The 21,968-nt window shown below is 44.5% G+C and overlaps 1 protein-coding gene across 8 annotated transcripts in view; it reads right to left on the bottom strand.

The window, feature by feature from the left end:
- maptb (microtubule-associated protein tau b) overlaps positions 1–21,968 on the bottom strand; it is a 39,659-nt gene that overhangs the window by 5,382 nt on the left and 12,309 nt on the right. For 4 of the 8 annotated variants that reach the window (XM_024011281.3, XM_024011278.3, XM_024011280.3 and 1 more), the window contains exons 2-12: positions 19,851–20,051; positions 18,557–18,643; positions 14,823–14,852; positions 12,140–13,417; positions 10,541–10,584; positions 9,907–10,086; positions 9,539–9,629; positions 8,767–9,002; positions 8,254–8,346; positions 2,451–2,532; positions 2,132–2,238 (exon numbers count right to left, since the gene is read on the bottom strand). In XM_024011281.3, coding sequence (XP_023867049.1) covers positions 2,132–2,238; positions 2,451–2,532; positions 8,254–8,346; positions 8,767–9,002; positions 9,539–9,629; positions 9,907–10,086; positions 10,541–10,584; positions 12,140–13,417; positions 14,823–14,852; positions 18,557–18,643; positions 19,851–20,034 — 2,412 coding nt within the window. In that variant the 5' untranslated portion in view covers positions 20,035–20,051. The remainder of the gene's footprint in view (positions 1–2,131; positions 2,239–2,450; positions 2,533–8,253; positions 8,347–8,766; positions 9,003–9,538; positions 9,630–9,906; positions 10,087–10,540; positions 10,585–12,139; positions 13,418–14,822; positions 14,853–18,556; positions 18,644–19,850; positions 20,052–21,968) is intronic. The other 4 variants (XM_070449189.1, XM_024011283.3, XM_024011284.3 and 1 more) reach the window with 3 other exon arrangements.

Below are 21,968 nucleotides of genomic sequence, written 5' to 3'. Positions count from 1 at the left end.
CAATACTACACATTCCTTTGTCTCATGCCTTTCTGCACACTTCTCACACTTAGGACCTTCCTCCTACACACTGCTGCCACATGCCCGTAAGCTTGACACCGGTAACAATGTAATGTAGTCGGCACAAAAGCTCGTACGGGACGACTTATATATCCTAACATCCCTTTGTCGGGTAAWGACTCAACATCAAAACTCAAAAGAACAGACAATGACTCTTCGGTTTCTCCACTCGCGCCACCCTGTCTTTGCGTCGCACCAAACGATGAGCATCAACCACCGAGAATCTTCCCCTCCAGTTGACGTCGGCGTTGACATTTACCGCTACCCCAGTATTCACTCCTCACTGGCACCCTTTTCTTGAGAACAAAACAATTCATATCTCTTGCCCCCATTCGTTTAACACAGAGCGCCTGCTCCCTCTGACCAGCAGAAACACATAGAATTRTCACAAGACCACTTCTGKTTACCCGATTCCACAGCACCCAACTCTGTTTYCACCCACCCTGAAACCTCAAATGGATCAGCAAAAAAGAAAGGGTCCAATTTTTCCAAAAACTTCATTCACTCCTACTGTCACAGACTCATCTTTATCCTGACCCTCGGTGCTCTGAGAACTTGACCACACCTACCACCTCTAATACGTTGCCCTTCAGCTCACTCTGCCTACACTTTCTACCGTTCTTCTTTGACAAACCATCTCCTTTTTCCCAGCTATTTTTAACCAACTCAAGCTCCCCCTCTTCCTTCCTCCCCCCTCTCTCTTAGACCTCCTCTGCCTCTCTTTTCCCCTCCAAATTCCAAGTATAACTCTCCTTATGTATGTCAGGAGAAGTGCAGTATTATCATCTTGTTCTTGCCTTGTCAAGGGACGCCATTTAACCGGCTGTCACAATCTCCATACAATCAGCACAAACCCCTCGGGATGTAGCGCTCAACAGTGCAYCCCACTTGTTAAGCAGCTGCTTCGTCTTGATGTTCTTCTTTATTAATAGCTACCACAAYGCTTTTCCATTTCAAACAAGTGCGTTCCTCTCAACTGCCGGTGTCCTAGCCTTAATGGCAGTGGGCGTGGCATGTAGTAAGTGGGGCGTTGTGGGCGCAGCGTGTAGTGGGCGCGGCATGTAGTACGCGGTCTGCAGATAGACCCTACTCACGTGTTCTGTGGAGACTAAAAAGTGCCAATATTTGCATAATAGTTGTGATTGGAGGATAGCTCTAAGGGTGATCGAATCAGGATCAAATCCTCCGTTCTCCTCAAGCTCATTAATGATAGAATGATCATATTTGAAGATGGCAGAAAGGCCACTCTCTTTGGCACATGACATGGAGTGGATTAGCTAAAGAGACTGGTGCACAGGCTAAATGAGAGGAGGTGCTGCCACCCAAACATGCTGGGCAAAGAGAAGAGGAAGGAGAGCAGGAGTATGGGTCGCCAGAGTTGCCATTGCAAGGGAAAATATAATATCTTGATATAGGCTTAACAATTAAAATATTGAGTATCTGATTTGGTTCTGGGTGCTGAGATGAGGGAAAATACTGCCTCAGTTGCTTACTGTATTGAGTTTAAAATTGGCCTTCATGTACTATGTGTGGTAGAGTTTGTTTTAACGGCGATCAGTTACCTTGAGGGAAGTTTGTATTTGCAATAAATGTATTTATGATCTATTGTTAGGCTTTATATGAAATATTGATATAAAAAAGTGTTTGTAAAAAAASTTTTTGTAAGTACATGACACACTCAGGCGTATGCCTATTGGCAATGCAGAGAGAGAGGCCTACTTAGTAATCAATGTGACTCTGTGTTAATCGCTCTTTTGCGTGACATTTTAGAAATGTTTACAAGCAAGTTTCACGGCATGCTCAGTTTGCTAGAGGAAGAGTTTGCCAAGCAAGAAGAGTGATCATTTAGTTTAGATTTCAGAGATTTGAAGCCAGAGAGAATATTAACAATGAATTGTGTGCAGACTGTTGACTCCAGAATTCAGGGACAGAATAATTCAGTGTTTCAGAATAGAAATGAGTAATTGATTGTAATAGATTTGTACAGTTGGTTTTTTTGAAAGATTGAAACATGAAAGTATTGTTTTTGAAAGACGTGCAAGTCAATTCGGACATTAGTGAGTCCGTTTACCTTCCGCCCGCCACCTCCAGCCACATGACCAACGTTGTCCATGGACCCAATCTTAGACTGAACCTTGAAGTCCATCTTCTCGGATTTGATCTCCACATTGCCTCCACCTAATGAAGACAAGYGGCATTCTTTAGCACTGCAAAGGTTATCCAACACATTTTCCTATTTCACATTCGTCAGGGAGCATAAAACTATTTGTTGATATGGCTGAGTATAGACCACCAATAGCCTCAACCGTAGTCCATGTTAGAGCAGGGTATCTCTGTTGCATGTTGTTTCATTTCAGTCACTGTAAGGTTTGATTCTGTACGTAAGTTACCTGGTTTGTGGTGAATGTTGGCCTTCGATCCACACTTTGACTGTACGTTGCTGAGGTCAATCTTTTTGTGAGTAATTTGAACCTGGATATGGCAAATGGGGAGAAACAAAGGAGATCATCAGACAATAGGTAGAATCAGACCAGAGGAGTGGYCATTGTTGGRCGATGCGAGGAGGCAGAATACAGAGAGCCAATCTAGAATGAGTCAGCATCAGTCACATGCAAGGACAAGGACACCACCATGAATGGCTTCCTGAATAGACTTGCTTCTAGCATTGTCCTTAATAGATATTGGTTGGAAAAAGGGAAAGGGGTTATTCTATTGCACCCACACATGAGAATTTCCTTAAAAATGAAAAGATAGCTAGAATATTTCAGGGAATTCAGTCATCGTTATCAAAAATCAGGCCATAATGGTGAAATTTGAATCTAAATGAGACAACTAGGTCTCAAATTTGGATGCAAAGGCCCTCTTGGGTACAATGCAAAGATGTTTCATTACATCTCTAGAAACTATGACGATACAATGCTGTCTTCTAACCCAGTTTAACCGGCGCCATGTATGTAAGGATACATATTTGATTAGATGATTGGATTACCAGCCTTTCACCTTTTCGTTTGAATTTTTACAGGAATATTCTCTACTACACATTCTCCCACGTCTGTTTTCCTGAGAAGCGAGACAAGATACCTGATGATCAGGAGGATGAAAGTAATCACAAAATKACTGACATTCATGAAAACAACACTTTTATAATCTATATATCTGATCAAATGTTTATCGAAGTAAATTGCTAAATMATWWWWAAAWATATATATAAACTCAGCAAAAAAAGAAACGTCCCTTTTTCAGGACCCTGTCTTTTAAAGATAATTCGTAAAAATCCAAATAACTTCACAGATATTCATTGTAAAGGGTTTAAACACTGTTTCCCATGCTTGTTCAATAAACCATACACAATTAATGAACATGCACCTGTGGAACGGTTGTTAAGACACTAACAGCTTACAGACGGTAGGCAATTAAGGTCACAGTTATGAAAACTTAGGACATTAAAGAGGCCTTTCTACTGACTCTGAAAAACACCAAAAGAAAGATGCACAGGGTCCCTGCTCATCTGCATGAACGTGCCTCAGGCATGCTGCAAGGAGGTATGAGGACTGCAGATGTGGCCAGGGCAATAAATTGCAATGTCCGTACTGTGAGACGCCTAAGACAGGGCTACAGGGAGACAGGACGGACAACTGATCGTCCTCGCAGTGACAGACCAAGTGTAACAACACCTGCATAGGATTGGTACATCCGAACATCACACCTGCGGGACAGGTACAGGATGGCAACAACAACTGCCCGAGTTACACCAGGAACGCACAATCCCTCCATCAGTGCTCAGACTGTCCGCAATAGGCTGAGAGAGGCTGGACTGARGGCTTGTAGGCCTGTTGTAAGGTAGGTCCTCACCAGACATCACCGGCAACAACGACGCCTATGGACACAAACCCACCGTCGCTGGACCAGACAGGACTGGCAAAAAGTGCTCTTCACTGACGAGTCGCAGTTTTGTCTCACCAGGGGTGATGGTTGGATTCGCGTTTATCGTCGAAGGAATGAGCGTTACACCGAGGCCTGTACCCTGGAGCGGGATCGATTTGGAGGTGGAGGGTCCTCATGGTTTGTGGCGGTGTGTCACAGCATCATCGGACTGAGCTTGTTGTCATTGCAGGCAATCTCAATGCTATGCGTTACAGGGAAGACATCCTCCTCCCTCGTGTGGTACCCTTCCTGCAGTCTCATCCTGACATGACTCTCCAGCATGACAATGCCACCAGCCATACTGCTCGTTCTGTGCATGATTTCCTGCAAGATAGGAATGTCAGTGTTCTGCCATGGTCAGCGAAGAGCCCAGATCTCAATCCCATTGAGCACGTCTGGGACCTGTTGGATCGGAGGGTCCGGGAACTTGCAAGTGCCTTGGTGGAAGAGTAGGGTAACATCTCACAGCAAGATCTGGCAAATCTGGTGCAGTCCATGAGGAGATGCACTGCAGTACTTAATGCAGCTGGTGGCCACACCAGAAACTGACTGTTACTTTTGATTTTGACCCCCCCTTTGATCAGGGACACATTATTCCATTACTGTTAGTCACATGTCTGTGGAACTTGTTCAGTTTACGTCTCAGTTGTTGAATCTTATGTTCATTCAAATATTTACACATGTTAAGTTTGCTGAAAATAAACGCAGTTGACAGTGAGAGGACGTTTCTTTTTTTTTGCCGAGTTTATGAATATGAAATTTAAAAATGAAATTCAAGTCTCATAAAATCACTCCATCCATGATTTAAAACAAGTCTACACGASAATCTAGACAAAATCAGATCCCCAAAGCAACCTAAGCAAAATAGGTTTACTCTGATGAATAAAATGAAAAAAATAAAACAATAGGCCTATATGTTTAAATGAATATTGCTGGAGAAAAAAAAAAAAAATCAGCCATACCCCACTTGTTTACATACACACAAACATATACACATCCAAACACGCAGCGATTTGCTGGTATGCAGTTTGARCATGTATTTACGCAGTACAGACACATGGTGGTGTCAGTGCTGCATAGAGATACAGGCTTTCATCACATTATTCTCTACACACAGAACAGAAGCCCAGCCCTGTTCTCCAAGCAGATAGACACGACTATAGCAGGACTGCAACGCTGCAGCCACATCCAACTCAGTGCAGCCCAATCACTATCCATTTACCGGTACCACTATWAAATAAACTGGCCTCATMATTTCTGTTGTAAGAGTTGAATCTTACATCTCTACTGAGACAGCACCAGCAATGCATTAGAGGTCACTAGTTATGGCCTATATAAACAAATACTTCATAGTTATACAGTGGTTTCCCTAATGCCAWGCTGTCTTGATTTGTAGACTATATAGTACAGACAGTATTGATTTACAGAGGTTGACGGRTGGTGGCGGAGGGGACAATGAGTTGGGAGGTTAATATCACAATTGACAGGATTCAGGTTGAGCCCAGCAGGCAAAACTGGTTGTAACGGTCATCGTCATTCTGTCTTTTGCGAYGCCATAGGTTGTATTCTGATTATAATAAATGTTTGTCGATGTCTTGGTTAGCTAAAAGACGCCTTTAACTAATTATCGGATCGGAATATGACCTCTTTCCCAGACATCTTGATATTGTCATAAACGAGATGATGATTTTCAACTGGTTGTAATCGGACATTTTTAGAACCAGAAAATGACGTCATTATGGATTGACCACCCCCAAAGTTTGCCCGCCGGGACTGCATGCTCGCGGTCATACACCAACCAGGAGAACCATGCCACCATTATAAGTCAATGGCGTTCTACTTTGTCGCATCACTACTGCATTCACGTCATCCATGTCATGCAAGGTAGCAACCAGCACTGATGTCGAGGTTTTCAGCTCAAGACACTGAACCGTGTATTGGACTTGGAGAGTTTGAGACTACAAGAGCCATTGGGGTGCATCACACAGGTTATTGGAGACACATTTGAGGAGACAGATCTAGGGCAGACGGACCAAAAACACAAACTTGGCAACAGCATCTCCAGGCAAGGATGCCCTGCCCCCTGTAATGCCTTACCCATGCATCCGTTTTCAGGGACTCAAAGGGGCCAAGGTGCTACGCAACGGTCCCTGCCAAGCCCTAACCTTAAACCAGTGTCCCATTGCAGTTGAATGAAATCAAAGTTTCTAAAGAGATTGATTAGGCCTTTATCTCGGCTTTCTGGGTGGTTTTTGTGTTGCCCTCTGCAGAAAGTTGAAGCAAGTAAGATTTAGTCTCAGATGCTACTCTGGTCTACTCTTTTCTATTGGTCTAATCGGGCTTATTGTATCCCCGCTGTGCCAGGGCCCACTGTGTACATACAGTACACAACAAACTCAAATCATTTATCTAACAGATCATTCTCTTTTTAGGGAATGCCAAAGCACACAATAGTCCCGAGAGACAAACCTGGTGGATAAACCTGGTGAAAATACCCATCAGCCCATAGAAATCGAATAGATTCATTAATTATACTTCGCTGGTCCTTTCCTTATACTTTGTCATATCGTTTTGTGGAGAGTTCTATTGAGCGCACATTTAATCATAGTAAGTCCCTCATCGTTCTGGGTCATCTCATTTCAGGTCTGTATACTAAGGCTGTACTGTATCAATCCAAAGCCAGATTTAATGACGTCTGACGTGCACATTCCATTACTGTAAGGCATTTAGTCAGCTCAATGAGAAGACATTGGTTGACAGACCTGTGCTGCTGACAGTAAGTACGCTACGCTGCGCCATCCACTCTGGTCTGATTGGTCTGTAACCGTGACTCATTGAGAGAAACAATGGCTTTATTGGTGAGKGGGACTGGGTTGCTTGTGATGCGATAAGGTCAGCAATTCTCATATTCTAGAATAGTCTAGGTTTTGAACAGATGTTGGAAACTTTAGTGTATTGTGTTGGAATTGATTTGTATTGGGTAGAAATGCAGATCAAATCACAATGCTTGCATTTAAGCTAGGCCAGTGTGGAATGAATCTGTAAAGGGCAACTGTATGAGGAATCTGCTTTGAAAGTTGCGTCTTTGAAAACTATGAAAACATTCAGCTTTAAGGGGACAAATGGCGGTGACCAGAAGTTAATGCAGTATCTCAAAGATATTTGGGCTTGATCCCAGCTTGAACCTCCACATGAACAGGTCTTATTGTTTTACATTTTATTTGGGAAAAAAATATGATTTAGGCTACATGTGATTTTGAATGTTTTCGCATTTGGAAAAATATTAAAAGGACGTTTCATAACGTGCTGCAGCTGTAAGATGTTAAGACTTCAGAGAAGTGTTCCTACTTGAAACCATTATTTAGAGTGGGGTCTCATTTGTTAGGTTGAATATGGTCACATGCATCATACTTCAAGACTATAATTACCTCGGCACATTCATCTTATTTGTAATGTTTTTCCCATTTACTTTATTGATTTATTTAATGTTCCTGTATTAAATCAGGCGATAGCCTAACTGATTTTAAAGGAATTGAGTTGAAATATTGTTTACAAACTTAGATAGCTTGTGCTACCTACCATAATAAGAGAATATCAGAGATTAAATTTAACAAAAATGAAGAAAGTCTGTAAACYCCTCAAACTTAAGTAACTATCTAGCTATAAACTAGTGAAGTCCTCATTTAATTGAAGTCTAGAAGGAGCAGAGAGTGGAGAAGGAATAGCCTTTATGTTCTGGCCAAGGCCATGATCTGGTTCTAACTGCAGGAAGACTCAAGACCAAACCATGAGTTCGTCCTCACGTTACTCACGTTACCACCTCCGGGGACATGCTTGAGATTGTCTTTGGAGCCACACCTAGACTGAACACTAGACAAGWTGATCTTCTTATGTAAAATTTGCACCTGGAAGAGGTAGAGGAGAGGCGAAAATATCATCTTTCTGGCAGGTTGCTGCAGCAGCTGCAAGGCTGCGATGTGGATCTTGCTGCTGACCGCTATTTAGAAATGTACTTCAACCAGACTATCTACAAGACAGCCTCAAAGTTCAAGGTTAGATTTATCACCCTCAGAAGTTACAGGCATGAGGCAATGTCCTTATTTTACAGGTCAGGGATAACTGACATGCACTGATCTCAAAATAGTTACAGATCAACGATCAAATGACCAGTCTTTATGGAAGTGTGTGGGTTGTGTACTGTAGGAGTTAGAAAATGGGTAATGTCCTTGTCTGCAGTCTCTTGACCGCCATGCCGTCTGTGTTACTCACATTGCCACCTCCTGGGGTATACTTGAGATTGGCTTTGGAGCCACACTTTGACTGAAYGTTACTTAAATCCATCTTCTTCTCAACTATTTGCACCTGAAAAAGTCAGGGGGGAGAAAGCGTTCTTACAACATCCAAGGAACTAATACAGAACAAACCATTTTTTATTGTTCTGGACATATTCAACAAATATTGTAAAGCCATTTGTGATCACAACTCAAACATAAGCTTTGATATGGCAAATACTGGAGTAGTACGTGGATTCCGGCCTGTGATAAACAACTCGAGCTTGGAAGAAAGATACCTAAGAAAAACAGCACCAGGCTTGTACATTTCAGGCCAGAGATCCTGGATTTTTCAGAAATCCCAGTTGGAGGATTTCCTGTTGGCAGATTCCCTCACCTCCTCTCCCTCTTACCATTGGTTTCTGAAAAACCTGCAAACTTTGGGAAGGTTTCTGGAATTCTTYAACCCTACATATCATAAAAACGAAAGAAACCGGTTTCAAGCCCTTACCCGTCCTCCACCAGGCGAGTGCTTGATGTTCTCCGTGGAGCCAATCTTTGACCGGACGTTCTTCAGGTCGGGCATGGGGGCGGCCAGGGGYACCGGACTGCGCCCCCTCGTGGACCCAGGGGATTTAGGAGGGGTCCGCACCACCGCCACCTTCTTCACCTCCCGGCTGGCGGGGGACTTGGGTGCGCTGGGGCTGCTATAGCCACTACGGTCTTGGGGCGTCTTGGGGGAATCAACTACAAGGTTAGGAGAAACATAATCTAGGATTAGGTTATTCSAATCTATGTTGTGCTCCCTGAGAATAAGTATTCTGGAACAAGACCTGCAAAAGTTCAATTATTTGAACTAGGCGCAGTGATGTTTTGCTCAGCCTGTAGTTAAAGCCAAAATGCCCAGACACTTCTAGGTACATTTTTCTCTCCATCACRCCATTCCAAAGAGAGCACAGCAAACRGTGGTGACACCATCTAACATGCTGGGGATGTAAATGTAGTTGTCAAGCTGCCACGTGTTAGAGATGGCAAATGTAGGTATCAAGCTGTTGTTAGAGTTKAACCTTTTTCAATGGGGATATGGAGTCTGACCATATCCTTATCATGCTCTCTCATCTCTGCTCACACTCCATTTGTTAACCTCTCTCGAATTGGGGAACTCTCAATGGATTAATGGTGATTTCGTTTCATGTGTTCACGTTGTAGGTACTGCTGTWCGAGTTTAAAGGAACACATTGAGAGTTGAGCATCTGTTGAACATGTCCTGAGTACTGACTGACCTCCAGCAGTGGTCTTGGTCTGCATCCTGGTCCCAGCACCCTGGGGTTTGGCACCTGGTGTCCTGGTGCTGGCTGTCTTCCCATCTCCAGTCTGGAAACCAAACAGCACGGTTACTTCTAGAATGGAAAAACTAGAAACTACACAACAAGCGATGAACCTGTGTTGAAACAAAAGACTCCGGACTAATTTGGGAAAGAACTGACTGAGTATTTGGGGTTTAGGAGAGGCATTGCATAAGATCATTCAACACCATGGAACTTTGAAGTATTCAAGTCATAATGCCATTGAGTATTATGAGCCTATGGATAGGCTGGCCTGAGCCTGGGATCGTGGTCAAAGTTGAGACCTGTCCWTGTGTGTTACTTACCCTTGGCCTGGGTTCTCTGGCTCTTGCACTGCCTGGACAGGGTTTAAATATTGAGCTGGGCCTGCTAGTGTTGCAGGCTGGGGCAGAGGAAGAGGACCAAGGCTTTTTGTTGGGGGTGGTTTGGACCGAGGAGGGTCGTTTGGGGGTGGATGCTTTGACAGGTGTGGTGGCGTTGGGTGTCTTGTGACCAAAGGTGGTAAAAAAGTGTTATGAAACACAAAGGAAAAGACAAAAGTGAACGCAAACAACATTTAAAGAAATGCATTACGATGGTGGAACTTAACAAAAACCTATAAGCGATATAGACAAACAATTAAAACCAATATAAGCAACTTTAAAAAATGTAAACAGTAAAAATCTTAAATTCAATATGTCAAAAACTGCGTGTGATTGGTGAATGGCTTTACATGCAGATGTGCTGTACTGCAATTGCAGAGCAAAACCGTTCGTTTTTTTAGGGCATTCAGTTGAAGGCAGATGGTTGATGCAAAAGTTTCTGTCAAATTTGAGCCAACGTGTTTGGAACCTCCTTTGCAGCTATAAAAAGTGAAGCACTGAGGTACAGCAGGCGTCAATATATCTCAAGGTCACTCCAGAGGTCAGACCTCTGGTCCACACATCAATTATCACCTACCTTTTTCTCAGCTGCTTCTTTCCCAGCCCCTGCACTGGCCTTGGCTGCAAGAGAGGGTCAAAGAAAGGGACCGAAAGTCAGTGCTAATATCATAGTCCTGTCTCATCGGCAACTTTGAGACCTCGCTGTACTAGGCTAGGCTAACTCTCTGAAGCTAAATTGCCTATTCATCCCAGACATGAAAATGCTAACGGACAATGCGTGTTAACTACTCTAGTTGCTGTATCCGGATGCTTTAAAGTAGCTTTTGGATTYCATAGTAATTGTCAGCACACTGAAATGAATTGACAGAAAGTACATTTGTCAACTTTTATTGAACTTTCATTTGAAACTTGCCCCAGATTCGAAATGATCTGTGTGTTGACATTACACTGCATGGGGAGGTTTAGAACATTACGTTGTTTTTATTCAAATCTAGAGTTTCAACAATGACTTCAAGCCTCTCGGCCTGATTTCGATCCCCCGAATCAGTCCACTCAGAGAATCAGAGATCATAATACACTGTCGTGGACTAGGCTAATCATTTGAGGGGGGGGACTAAATTAGTTTTAGGGCCAATGACTGTGGTACAGACAACTGCTTAGAAACCGTCCTTTTTATTTAACGTCAGGCCTGCATGTTATTGGATAAGCAGGAAATTGAGTCTCCGTGGTGACTGTGATGCTTTCAAATGGTTAGTTAGGAGATTTCRACATTATTGCCTGCCTATCAATGAACGGTGGGAGTGGGTGGGTCCCATTAAACGGATTCATTATTTACACTCCAGTAATCATTTCGAAAAGCTTTTACAGAAAATGTACCTTTGAAACGGGAATCATTTCGTTATCATGTCATGTGCAAGTGCTTATCAGCCATCCTCTGATCATGACTGATAATTGGCCATTTAGGCAACCTTAAAGATGATTAGCATAAAGAGAACCAGTGATCCATCTAATGATAAGTAGTGTGAAAACAAACACACTCTGTGAGAGACCACCTGCACTGCAGGGGAAGATAGTATGCATGGATGCTTACATTAAACCTGAGAAACCATGCTGACTTACACTTTTCTGCACATATGATAGATAGGAAACAGTAGCCAGAGTGTGGTGTGTGTGTGTGTGTGTGTGCATACACGTGTGAACCATACGTGTGTGTGTGTGTGTGTTTCAGAAGACGGGAGGTGGACGGGAAGTTGACCCATAAATACACAGTCACGATGATGTGATGCTGCACACCCAACAAACATGCAAGTGACATGCAAAAGGGGCTGACCAGTGGAAAACATTGCCAGCAAAAATAATTTGGGCACAGGAGGGTTAGTGACATAAACAGGGGCTGGAAACACAGACAGAACACAGACCAAACACAGAGAAAAGAGAAAGCTCGATAGAGAACGAATTGAACAAAGAAGAGACAAGAAAGAAACCGGTGGTGGTGGCTACAAGCAGTCCGTTTCATCAACCGAACACGTTCACATTTWGCGTTTTGTGCATGTTTTTCAGAAAGGGTGCTGCTTTATTGTGTCGCTCTAGTAAGAAGAAGAAAATATCTGAGAGAAAAGAAAGGAGGAGGAGGAGGTGGAGAGGTGGGATTGATAAACTAGAACAGAAAACAGACCTTTCAGCTGGGCACCTGGAGCTTTTGCTTTTCCGCCCGGTGGGRCGGCATCTTTTGGGGGTGCTTTCTGAGTTTTAGCGGMGGTGGTCTTGGGGGGAGGGGCTACAGCGTTAGCGGTCACTTTCTTATCTTGCCTGACCGGGCCTTTGGCTGCTGTAGGAGCACCTCCTTTGGCATCACCTTTGGGGCCACTAGCAGGCTTGCCAGCCTTAGTCTTCGTTTCTGCAGGTTTGGCTTCTGCAGGTTTGGCTTTGGTCACCGACTGAGCTGCCGTCACCGCTGCGATGACGTCCTCGTTTGCCGACTCCAGGTATTGGCCTTGMGTGTCCTTTGAGGTCTTCACAGGCTCATCATCCTTCTGGACGGGCTCAACCTCCATCTGGGGCACAGCAATCATGGGCAGGGGACTAGCTACCTTCTCCTGCACCTCTTCTTCCTCCTGCACCTCCTCCTCAGTCTCCTGCTCCACCGCATCGCGGGCGTCTGGCTGGTGCTCGATGAGAGGAGACTGGTCCTTGGTCCGGTCGGCTGCGGTGCTAGGGGAGAAGGGAGATCCATGGTCGGCCCTGTTGGAGTCAGGGCTCTTGCTCYCTGGGGGGGTCTTGTCTGCTCCGTTCTGCCACCCTGCAGGGATGCCCTGACCAGGTGGGTGTCGCTCAGGCTCAGTGTAGTCAAAGGATAGGACGCGCTGCTTGGCTTCCTCCGGGGTCATGGCAACGGGAATGACAGGGGCGCAAACTTCATCTTTCTGCTGCTCTTCCTCTTCTGAGCTGACCTCACGCCGTGGCCTCCTGCGGATCGTTGACACCTCTGTTCTCTCCTCCTCTTCATCCTCTTCCTCGTCGCTATCCTCCTCTTTTTCTTCATCCACCTGCTCTTTCGTCCCCTCCTTTTCCATGAAGAGAGGGCTCTGAGGCTTCCCAGGACTGATCCTGTCYTCATAGGCCGAGGTAGGAGCCTCCTTGCTCTCACATACGTCCTTCTCATCCTCGTCCTCAGACCCAGAGTCGCTTAGGCTGTGGCCCACAGAGACATCAGAGACCTTGTCAGRCGAGCTCCTCTTCACCTCAGACCCCAGCGAGTCTGGGGAGAAGAGCCTTGGAGTGTCCCTCTCGATTGGGGCTTCAGGGGCTGAAGGAGAYGCCCGGGGGCTTACCGACCCAGCCCGCTCCCCGTCTTCGCTCCCGTCGTCGGCAAAGCCGGACCTGCTACTGCGGCCGCTCTCTGTGGCAGGACTGACACCTCCTGGCGTGGGGCTGAGCGATGCAGTGAGCTCCTCTGGTGTGGTGGGAACCGGGAAGCAGAACGATAAGGGACAGAGGGATAGATCCACAGCAGGACTGTGGTGTTAGAGAATACCTCCTCCTCAGAGACACACATTCAACACCCAACAAAAGGAACAGAAATAAAGGGAAAGAAAGAATCGAAAGGAAAGAAAACAGCCACTGAAGGAGCAGGAACACAAAACAAAGGGCAAAGGAACCTTTTTTTTGCTGGCATCAACCGGAACAACAATGAAACATCAAATATATCAACTGCAATTATCTGGATCGTTTTGGTACCTAACTCTTGAGAGCTGTAGGTGTTTTTATAAAGAAGCTCCGTTTGCAAATCACATTCAATGCAGTTGCAAACGTTTTGCTTCCATGTTTCTGGCAGAAGAGATGGGTGGACTACACAATGAGAGCTATGAACTATGTATGTAGCTATGGGTTCATAAAAAGCACCTAACAGCTCGGACACTAAGCCCTCAAACTTCCTGCCTGAAAAATCAACCAAAATGCACAACAGAAGTCAAAGCAAAGCTGTATCATATCAATACAACAACAAAAAGTCTCTCATTCAACACAGTACTCACAATGACCCAACAGCTCTGAATTTCTCTCGCCCTTGGATTGTTGTGATATATGAAATTGCAATGGCGATGAATCAATGCTTGTCTGGCTGCCGGATTGTTTAATTTGCAAATGGGCCTTGCGGTGGAGGGGGGGGGGTTTCTGGCTGCTAGCCTCACATACAATACATCACGGTTTCTTCCTTTAAAAAGGGGGAAACTGCAGTTGCTACATCTTCTTCTGGACTTAGAAATGATATCTACCCATTGATTCTTGAATATAACTCTTGCCTCGATCTTAGTTCAAGCGTCATATCCCATCAGAACCCCAAAATAGGCTTGTTTAACTCCAATGTTTGTCGCGTTAAACAAATTCAAATGTAAACAAAGCATGGTTAAAACTATAGCTATGGTGTGGTATCRCTCAGCGTAAGAACCATTGGGAAATCCTATAATGATCAACCTTGCTCTTGAAATCAAACTCCATGACCCACTTAAGATTAATACATTTCAAGGATCAATATAAAATTGGGAATCTATATAGTGAAACATACCAATAAGATGGTGTCCTCTGTTCTATAAAGCACACGCTGTGGTACTACTATAATGGTGATTGAGATGATTTGTGGTTCAAATCAATACTGGAGATTGTCCATTACTCTCAATGCTAAACCCGATCTTGGTTTCAATTGGTATAAGAGATATTGGGATGAATATTTGAAAATAAAAGATGTCGATGATGATTTGATACGGATATGCATGGATGGTAGTCGGTCTCAAAAACTCCACTTCCTCATGGCTACATGTCGTCTGAGGAAGAGAGATGTCAGATGGGTATTGCTGCCATACCTTGACCTGTAGCGGTCATCCCTCTGGTAGCTGCGTGGTCCAGGGTTCGATGGGAGAGGAAGAGGATGGGGAAGAAGACAAAAGGGAAAAAAGGGGGTCTTCATTAGACTTTCTACAGGCTGATCTCTCCACACACACACACACACACACACACACACACATACACACACAACCAAGCCGCCTGCTGAAATAAATCCTCTAGTCTAAAGCTCGCTAAAACCACTAAGTTACTCTCGGTCATGCGCAAGTGTAGTTTCAGGGACAGTCACGGCTGCCCTACACCGTCTATCTGTTGATCTACAGCGTCTTCAGAAAGTATTCACACCCCTTGACTTATTCCACATTTTGTTGTGTTAACAGCCTGAATTTAAAACGGATTCCTTTGAGATTGTTTTGTCACTAGCCTACACACAACACCCCCATAATCTCAAAGTGGAATTCCGTTTTTTTCCCAAAATGCTTACAAATTCAATCAAAATAAAGCTGAACGGTCTTGAGTCAATAAGTMTTTAACCACTTTGTAATGGCAAGGCTAAATAAGTTCAGGAGTAAAAATGTGCTGCAGAAGTCGCGTGGACTCACTCTTCGTGCAATAATAGTGTATAACATGATTTTTGAATGACTACCTTATCTCTCTGTACCCCAACACGTAAGGCAAGGTCAATGATACTTTGGATGATGTATCAGTACACCCAGCCACCGCAAAGATACAACCGCTCTTCCTAAATCAGGTTGCCGAAGAGGAAGAATGGTGACTTTAAAACGGTTACAGAGTTTAAAAAACTGAGGATGGATCAATAACATTGTAGTTACTCCACAATACTAATCTAATTGACAGAGTGAAAAGAAGGAAGCCTGGTACAGAATAAAACTATTCCAAAACATGCATCCTGTTTGCAACAAGGCACTAAAGTAGGCTTAATACTGCAACAACAACAACAAAAAGTTTCCTGAATACAAAGTATTGTGTTGTTGGATTTGCCCTAAACATATTACCGAGTACCACTTTCAATATTTTCAAGCATAGTGGTGGCTGCATCATGTTATGGTTATGYTTGTAATCATTAAGGACTGGGGAGTTTTTCAGGATAAAAAAAGAAAATGTAATGGAGCTAAGCACAGGCAAAATCCTAAAGGACCTGGTTCAGTCTACTTTCCAACCAACATTGGGAGATGAATTCACCTTTCARCAGGACAATAACCWAAAACACAAGGCCAAATCTACACTGGAGTTGCTTACCAAGAAGACAGTGAATGTTCCCGAGTGGCCGAGTTACAGTTTGGACTTAAATCTTCATGAAAATCTATGGCAAGACCTGAAAATGGTTGTCTAGCAATGATCAACAACCAATTTGATAGAGCTTGAAGAATTTTGAAAAGAAAAAAACAAACAAATATTGCACAATCCAGGTGTGGAAAGCTCTTAGAGACTTACCCAGAAAGACACAGCTGTAATCGCTGCCAAAGGTGCTTCTACAAAGTATTGACTCAGGGGTGTGAACACTTATGTAAATAAGATATTTTGGGATTTTATTGTCAATCAATTTGCAAAAATGTCAACAACAAAAATATTCACTGTCATTATGAGCTATTGTGTGTAGATGGGTGAATTCAGGCTGTAACATAAAATGTGGAATAAGTCAAGGGGTATGAATACTTTCTGAAGGCATTGTACCTAACATTTTCTGGGGTGGGGGTTAGCATAGGCGTTAATAAGAAATGCCCATCGGCAAATTTCGATTTCAGGAAAGCTTGATGATTCCTCCATGTCAAMCATTAACAGTTCTCAGTCTGCAAGCTCAGCATCATCACAGTGGCTATAAATGATTTTGCCTACAGCTAATACGGCAGTCAGAGTCACTGAACCCCAGTTAAGGTCTAAAGCACCAGACACATGCACCATGGTCCTTGTATTACAGTTGGCTATCCTGTATTGACAAGTGTAACTTACGGACTATTGCTGGTAGCAGACACACAATAAGACTCAGTGAAAGGAACACGAGTCCCTACAATGTAGGCCTAAATCTAGATATCTAGCCCCTGTTCTCTTGTCCTGCGGTATATTGCTCATGCCAGTGGTTCAAGGAAGGTTTGGAGGAAGTGAACTAATTACATTACGCATGTAGTTCTATTCATGGAAATTGCTCAATCTTTCATGTTTTCGTGGACAGGGGTTAGAGCCCACGGTCGTCTGTAGAGCACAGCRGAGCAGACACTGTGGTATCTATAGCTGTGGGCTGTCGTCGAGAACACAMCCACCAAAGTGCCTTTTGTCCTTCTGGCAGTACCATAAATCATTGTTGAATAAAGGCCCACTGACAGTTGAGAGACCTGGAGTCACTGAGTGAGTAAGTAGCTAAAGGGGTTATAACACCAAGGACGCAATTATACGAAGCATTGTGAACCTCATGACCATCACGTCCTACGGTAAATGAACCGAGTGTGAGGATGAAGGAAGTCCGTGACATCAATCCTACGAGCCATGTTTAAAATGCTCTGGGGGTGACTAGCTATGGCTCTATAGGGACGTGGGGTTCAGCCTTCTGCTACCATGGCTCCACCGTGCTGACCAAGGCCACAGCACCAGTTAAGTGGTGACCATATTGACCCATTAGCCCAGAACCCCCCCTCCCCCCCCTTCACTTATTCTGAGGTTGGCCTGTTGGCCGTGACTGTGAGAGAGCATGTTACTGCAGAGTGCCACTTATACAACGCCCTTATCAGATTCAAAACCACAACGGTTCTTAACTTACCGACCGCCGACGGGACATTTGTCTAAATACAGGAAGCTTACGTCCACTGTCTTTGTCGTGACGACAGCCTAAAACTTCACGCTAACAGTAAGGATGCTGACAATCATGAATACAAGAGCCACAACTCTAGGCCTGATGCTACGATCTGGGGGGGTTGGCTGTGTGACCTGAATAAAAAGTGTTCTGAAAAGCCTCAACAACAAGAGAGCTCACCCACACATAACTCRGAACAGAACTCAGAAGCATGGCGTAATGATTAATAATATAAAAATGCAATTTATGAACAGAAGCAGGAAATATTATGGATTGTTGAGAGTCCAGCAGCAGGGGAGCAACAGAATCATCCTTAAATCCTGACAAGAGATTTCATTAAAAATGCATTAGGAAGGAAAGGCAGACGCCCTCAGAAGAACTGACCTTTGTCTGTAGAAATGAGAGAGCGAGAGAGAGAGAGAGAGAGAGACAGAGACAGAGACAGAGGCAAATATTTTTTTTAAAGCATTGGTTTATGTAGACGGTGATTACATAAACTGAAAACTGGAGGAAGAGAAGAAAGGAAAACAGAGGAAAAGAGGTTAGCAGCACATGATTTTGGGGGATACAACGGCACTCAGGGGTATCTGTGAAAAGTGAAGCAGGCAGCTGTGAAGCAAGAAGCGAAAACAAATGCATGTTGAGGTAGTTGTGACAAGAAGCTGGATGATGATTCGCGAAGAGGCTGAGGCCAAAAGAACCAATGAGCAAATTGCTTTTGAAGCCACAACAAGAGGCACAATCACAACCAGAGGTGGACTCAATTCCATTTCMTAATAATCTATTCACGATCAATTTATGATTCGTTTATGAAGTATTTCAAGATTCCTGAATCAATTCCTGAAACATTTCCTGAATGAACACTAATCAAAATGGAAATGAGCCCAACCCTGCAGCTCACACAGCCCCTATTAGAWACAAAGGGGTCGGAGGTGAGGARCGGCATACCCGAGAGGGCGCTCTTCGACACAGAGACCTCTGACACTGGTGCTTGAGGCTSTGATTTCAGTTCCGGTGACAGCTCCAGCAATTCTTCTACGAGAGACAGAGGCAAGATTATTCGTTTGTGAGAGAGATTTTTTTKKAAATMAAAAATAAATAAAAACRGGCATCACCTCAGGTTAGCGGGAACAAAAGAGCGGGCTAGCCTATATTTTGAGGTAGGTGGTTGGTGAACATATTGAGGACGCAGCGAGGCAGTTAAGAGGTATAGYGGAATATATTTTTGAAAAAAGAACAGCCCCCCAGTCCCAGTGTGGCCTACATTTCCAACTCAAAACACAAGATGCCTTGCTTTAGAAGTTGTTCATTTTCTTCTTCAGTAGTGTAGCTTGAGCTGTACAATAAGAGCGGAAGTATTGCTCTTCTGCTCCCTAAAGAGGAAGTATTCTAYGYGAAGACAAATGCTAAGGATARAAATACCAGATTTGAGAACTTAAAGCCACATCCTTGATGGAATATCTCTTCCATCCTTTTCGAGATATACTCTGGCTATATCATGTCATATTTAGGCCTCATATGGTCACTGACATACTGTCGCCTACAGTACAGTAATCACAACCTAAAATGCTGGCACAGCTGGGGCATGTCATCCGATAGAACTGGGCAAAGCTCTGTACGTTATAGGGACATTGGGAGATTCAGGTGTACTCTACTGTACCTGTAGGCTTCCAGTCATTGCGCTAACAATAGCTAGCATTGGCTACCTCTAACTTCCTTCATACTGCACGCAGAGACACRCAAATGGTATCCACGAGTTCACCTGRCTCTGGGGAAGTAGAACMATTGCCAGAATCCCGTAGTGTCCCTTGAAGATCCTCTGTAGATGACACTCAAAACCAAAGCGTGTTTATATTATTAGCGGATGCTTCCGTCTCGCTGCTAGTGTGGCCTGTCGGGATTATTAGTTTCAACATCGATCCTGTTCTCTGGAAGAGAGAGTTGGGTCTGTATAACACACTATAGAGTGTCTGTCTGAGACTGATGTCTGTAGGGTTATTTAACCATGCAATCTAAGGAAGGGTAATGCAGAGAACAATAACATCCTTTCCTTCCATCTGTCTGGATGCAACAGATCGCCACGGTCTGCTTTTTAACTATTAAGGCCTACAAGAAACAGCTTGACCAGATTCTAAGAAACCGTGACACTGTTTCCCCAAGAACGTGTATCTGATRCCCTCTTTCCCATAACCACCCTCTGCTGTCAGGATCTACAGTCCTGGTGACCTAGTCCATCACTGACCTTCCATGTCCCCAGGTCCCATGTGTGCGKCTGGCATCCCGTTAGGCTTCTTGACCTCCTGCTGGTCCTGGGGTTCTTTCAGCGTCATGTTGGCCAGGGCAGCCGAGGCCATGGTCTCCCCGGAGTTGAATTGCACGGCGGCGTGGCCGTCCAGGCTCGAGTTGAAGTCCTGATGCTGATCCATGGTGAAACGAGTTCAGGCTGGGAGGAGAGGAGACAGACAGAAGAAGAACCATGGAGTTAATGCTCTACTTCGTTTTGATGCTATCCACATGAGACTACTGTGGCAGGTGGAAACAGATAATGACTGAATTTTGATAATGCCTTGGAAAAAAATGAGATGGTGCCGTATCACACTTTTCAGACCGCATGGAACCCGGRCTGAACTGAGAGGATTCTAAGCATTGCTTTGTTGTTGGCTTACTTAAAGTGGGTCGGAGGAGCAGAGGCGTGCGAGAACCAACCACAGTTGGTGGGATCTCGGTAATGGGCTACAAAGGAAAAGGGTGAAGGTGACAGAGAAGTCATTGACAACGATTCCAAATCGACACCCAGCACACATGCTTGTTCCTCACAGACAGGGATATGGCTGCTGAGCTAAAGAAAGACAGATACCAGCACACTGTTGAAATCTCCCCCGGTTTTATTGTGGAGTGTTTTCGACCCAGACCCTAAGGTCTTAGTCACCAACCCAGACCCTTCGTACAAGAACAGCAACGGATTTGTCCACTCATCCCAGGCAGCCCGAGCCTGATCCCAGATCKGTTTGTGCTGCTGTCTTGCCAACTCCTATGGCCATTGTCACACCAACGGGCTGCAACGCTGCGATTTCCATGTCGCCCCCTCATAGGGACCGRTAGGGACAATCAGGACTTTTTCTTTGTCTTATATAAGCTTTATGTAATCAAAGGACTTTGCTAACGCAGAGACAGACAGTGGTGCAACAACAGACTGACGGGCTAGGGGAAGATGAAATTCCAGAAACATTTGTCTAGACTCTGACKCCCTTTCTCAGTGATCGTGATTTGAAAGGACAGGCTAGGTTGCTTTGTTTCTTGAGGCTTTTGCTAGGTAGGCCCTAAAGATCCATCATTTCTAATGTGGTACCAAAGGACATGTCAATGCAATGTCGGCCTAATGTCTCAATGTAGCTTGACCTAGCCTGTTCTTCCCCGATCCGAGGCCCCGAGCAAAGCTGCCACCTCAATAGTGAGTGTGGAGAGACAACACCTAGGCTATTCGAACCTTTTGAGTTACTCTACAGACTCAAGGCAATCCTCCTCTTCCTCAACTAAGCTTGGATAATCGTGATTCATCGTGATATTGAGCTACAAGTATGAGCTACTTCCCTGTAACGGATGTCATCATGCCAGGGACGGTGTACTGTAATGTGAGCATGCTCCTACTTGTTATGAAGCAAGATGAGGAAGTGGCCAAGTTAAACACTGGCCAACCATGAGAGTTCCTCTCCTGCTCTTGCAGAAACAGCAGCTCAAAGACTACACAACACACACACACACACACACACACACACACACACACACACACACACACACAGGCTCCTCCTCCTCCTGCAGAAACATGCTGTGCACTGCAGCTCATAGAGACCACAAGATAAGATGCACCAATCATAGGGTCATATTAATGCGGGGGGGGGGGATTTCCTCCTGTCTTCTCGAAGGGGGAGTTCCTCTCAAAATACACACGGCAGCAGCTCAGTGCGTGACAACCTGCCAGGCATATCCTGTTTCTGTTTCCTTGAGTCCAGCGGTTTGGCTGGTRTTATGTGGACGAGTTGCTGTGTTTCTTATTAAGCGGGCGATTGCTTTCTGTTATGCTTTTGGGGGTCATCTTGCGTCCGTATATTTCCTGGACCAACTTACAAGACTGTAGGACTGCGTCATTCAGCGATACCGCACAGAGGACTGTTTTTCAGTTTGCTGACAACACAAATCAGCACCTGCTTTGGACTGATGCCTAACACTTCTCTCTAAGGCGTGCCAACCAGTCAAGGGCACAGTTGTCTATATTTGGCCGTCTCTATAGACTCATTTACAGCAGTGAAACACCASTGTTCTGACAAAGAAGATCTCCATTACAAGTAGCCTATCTTTTTTT

This window comes from Salvelinus sp. IW2-2015, linkage group LG20, assembly GCF_002910315.2.
Source record: "Salvelinus sp. IW2-2015 linkage group LG20, ASM291031v2, whole genome shotgun sequence".
NCBI classification, from domain to species: Eukaryota; Metazoa; Chordata; class Actinopteri; order Salmoniformes; family Salmonidae; genus Salvelinus; species Salvelinus sp. IW2-2015.
Note: the sequence above shows the minus strand (reverse complement) of the source record. Positions and strands in the feature narration are given on the sequence as shown.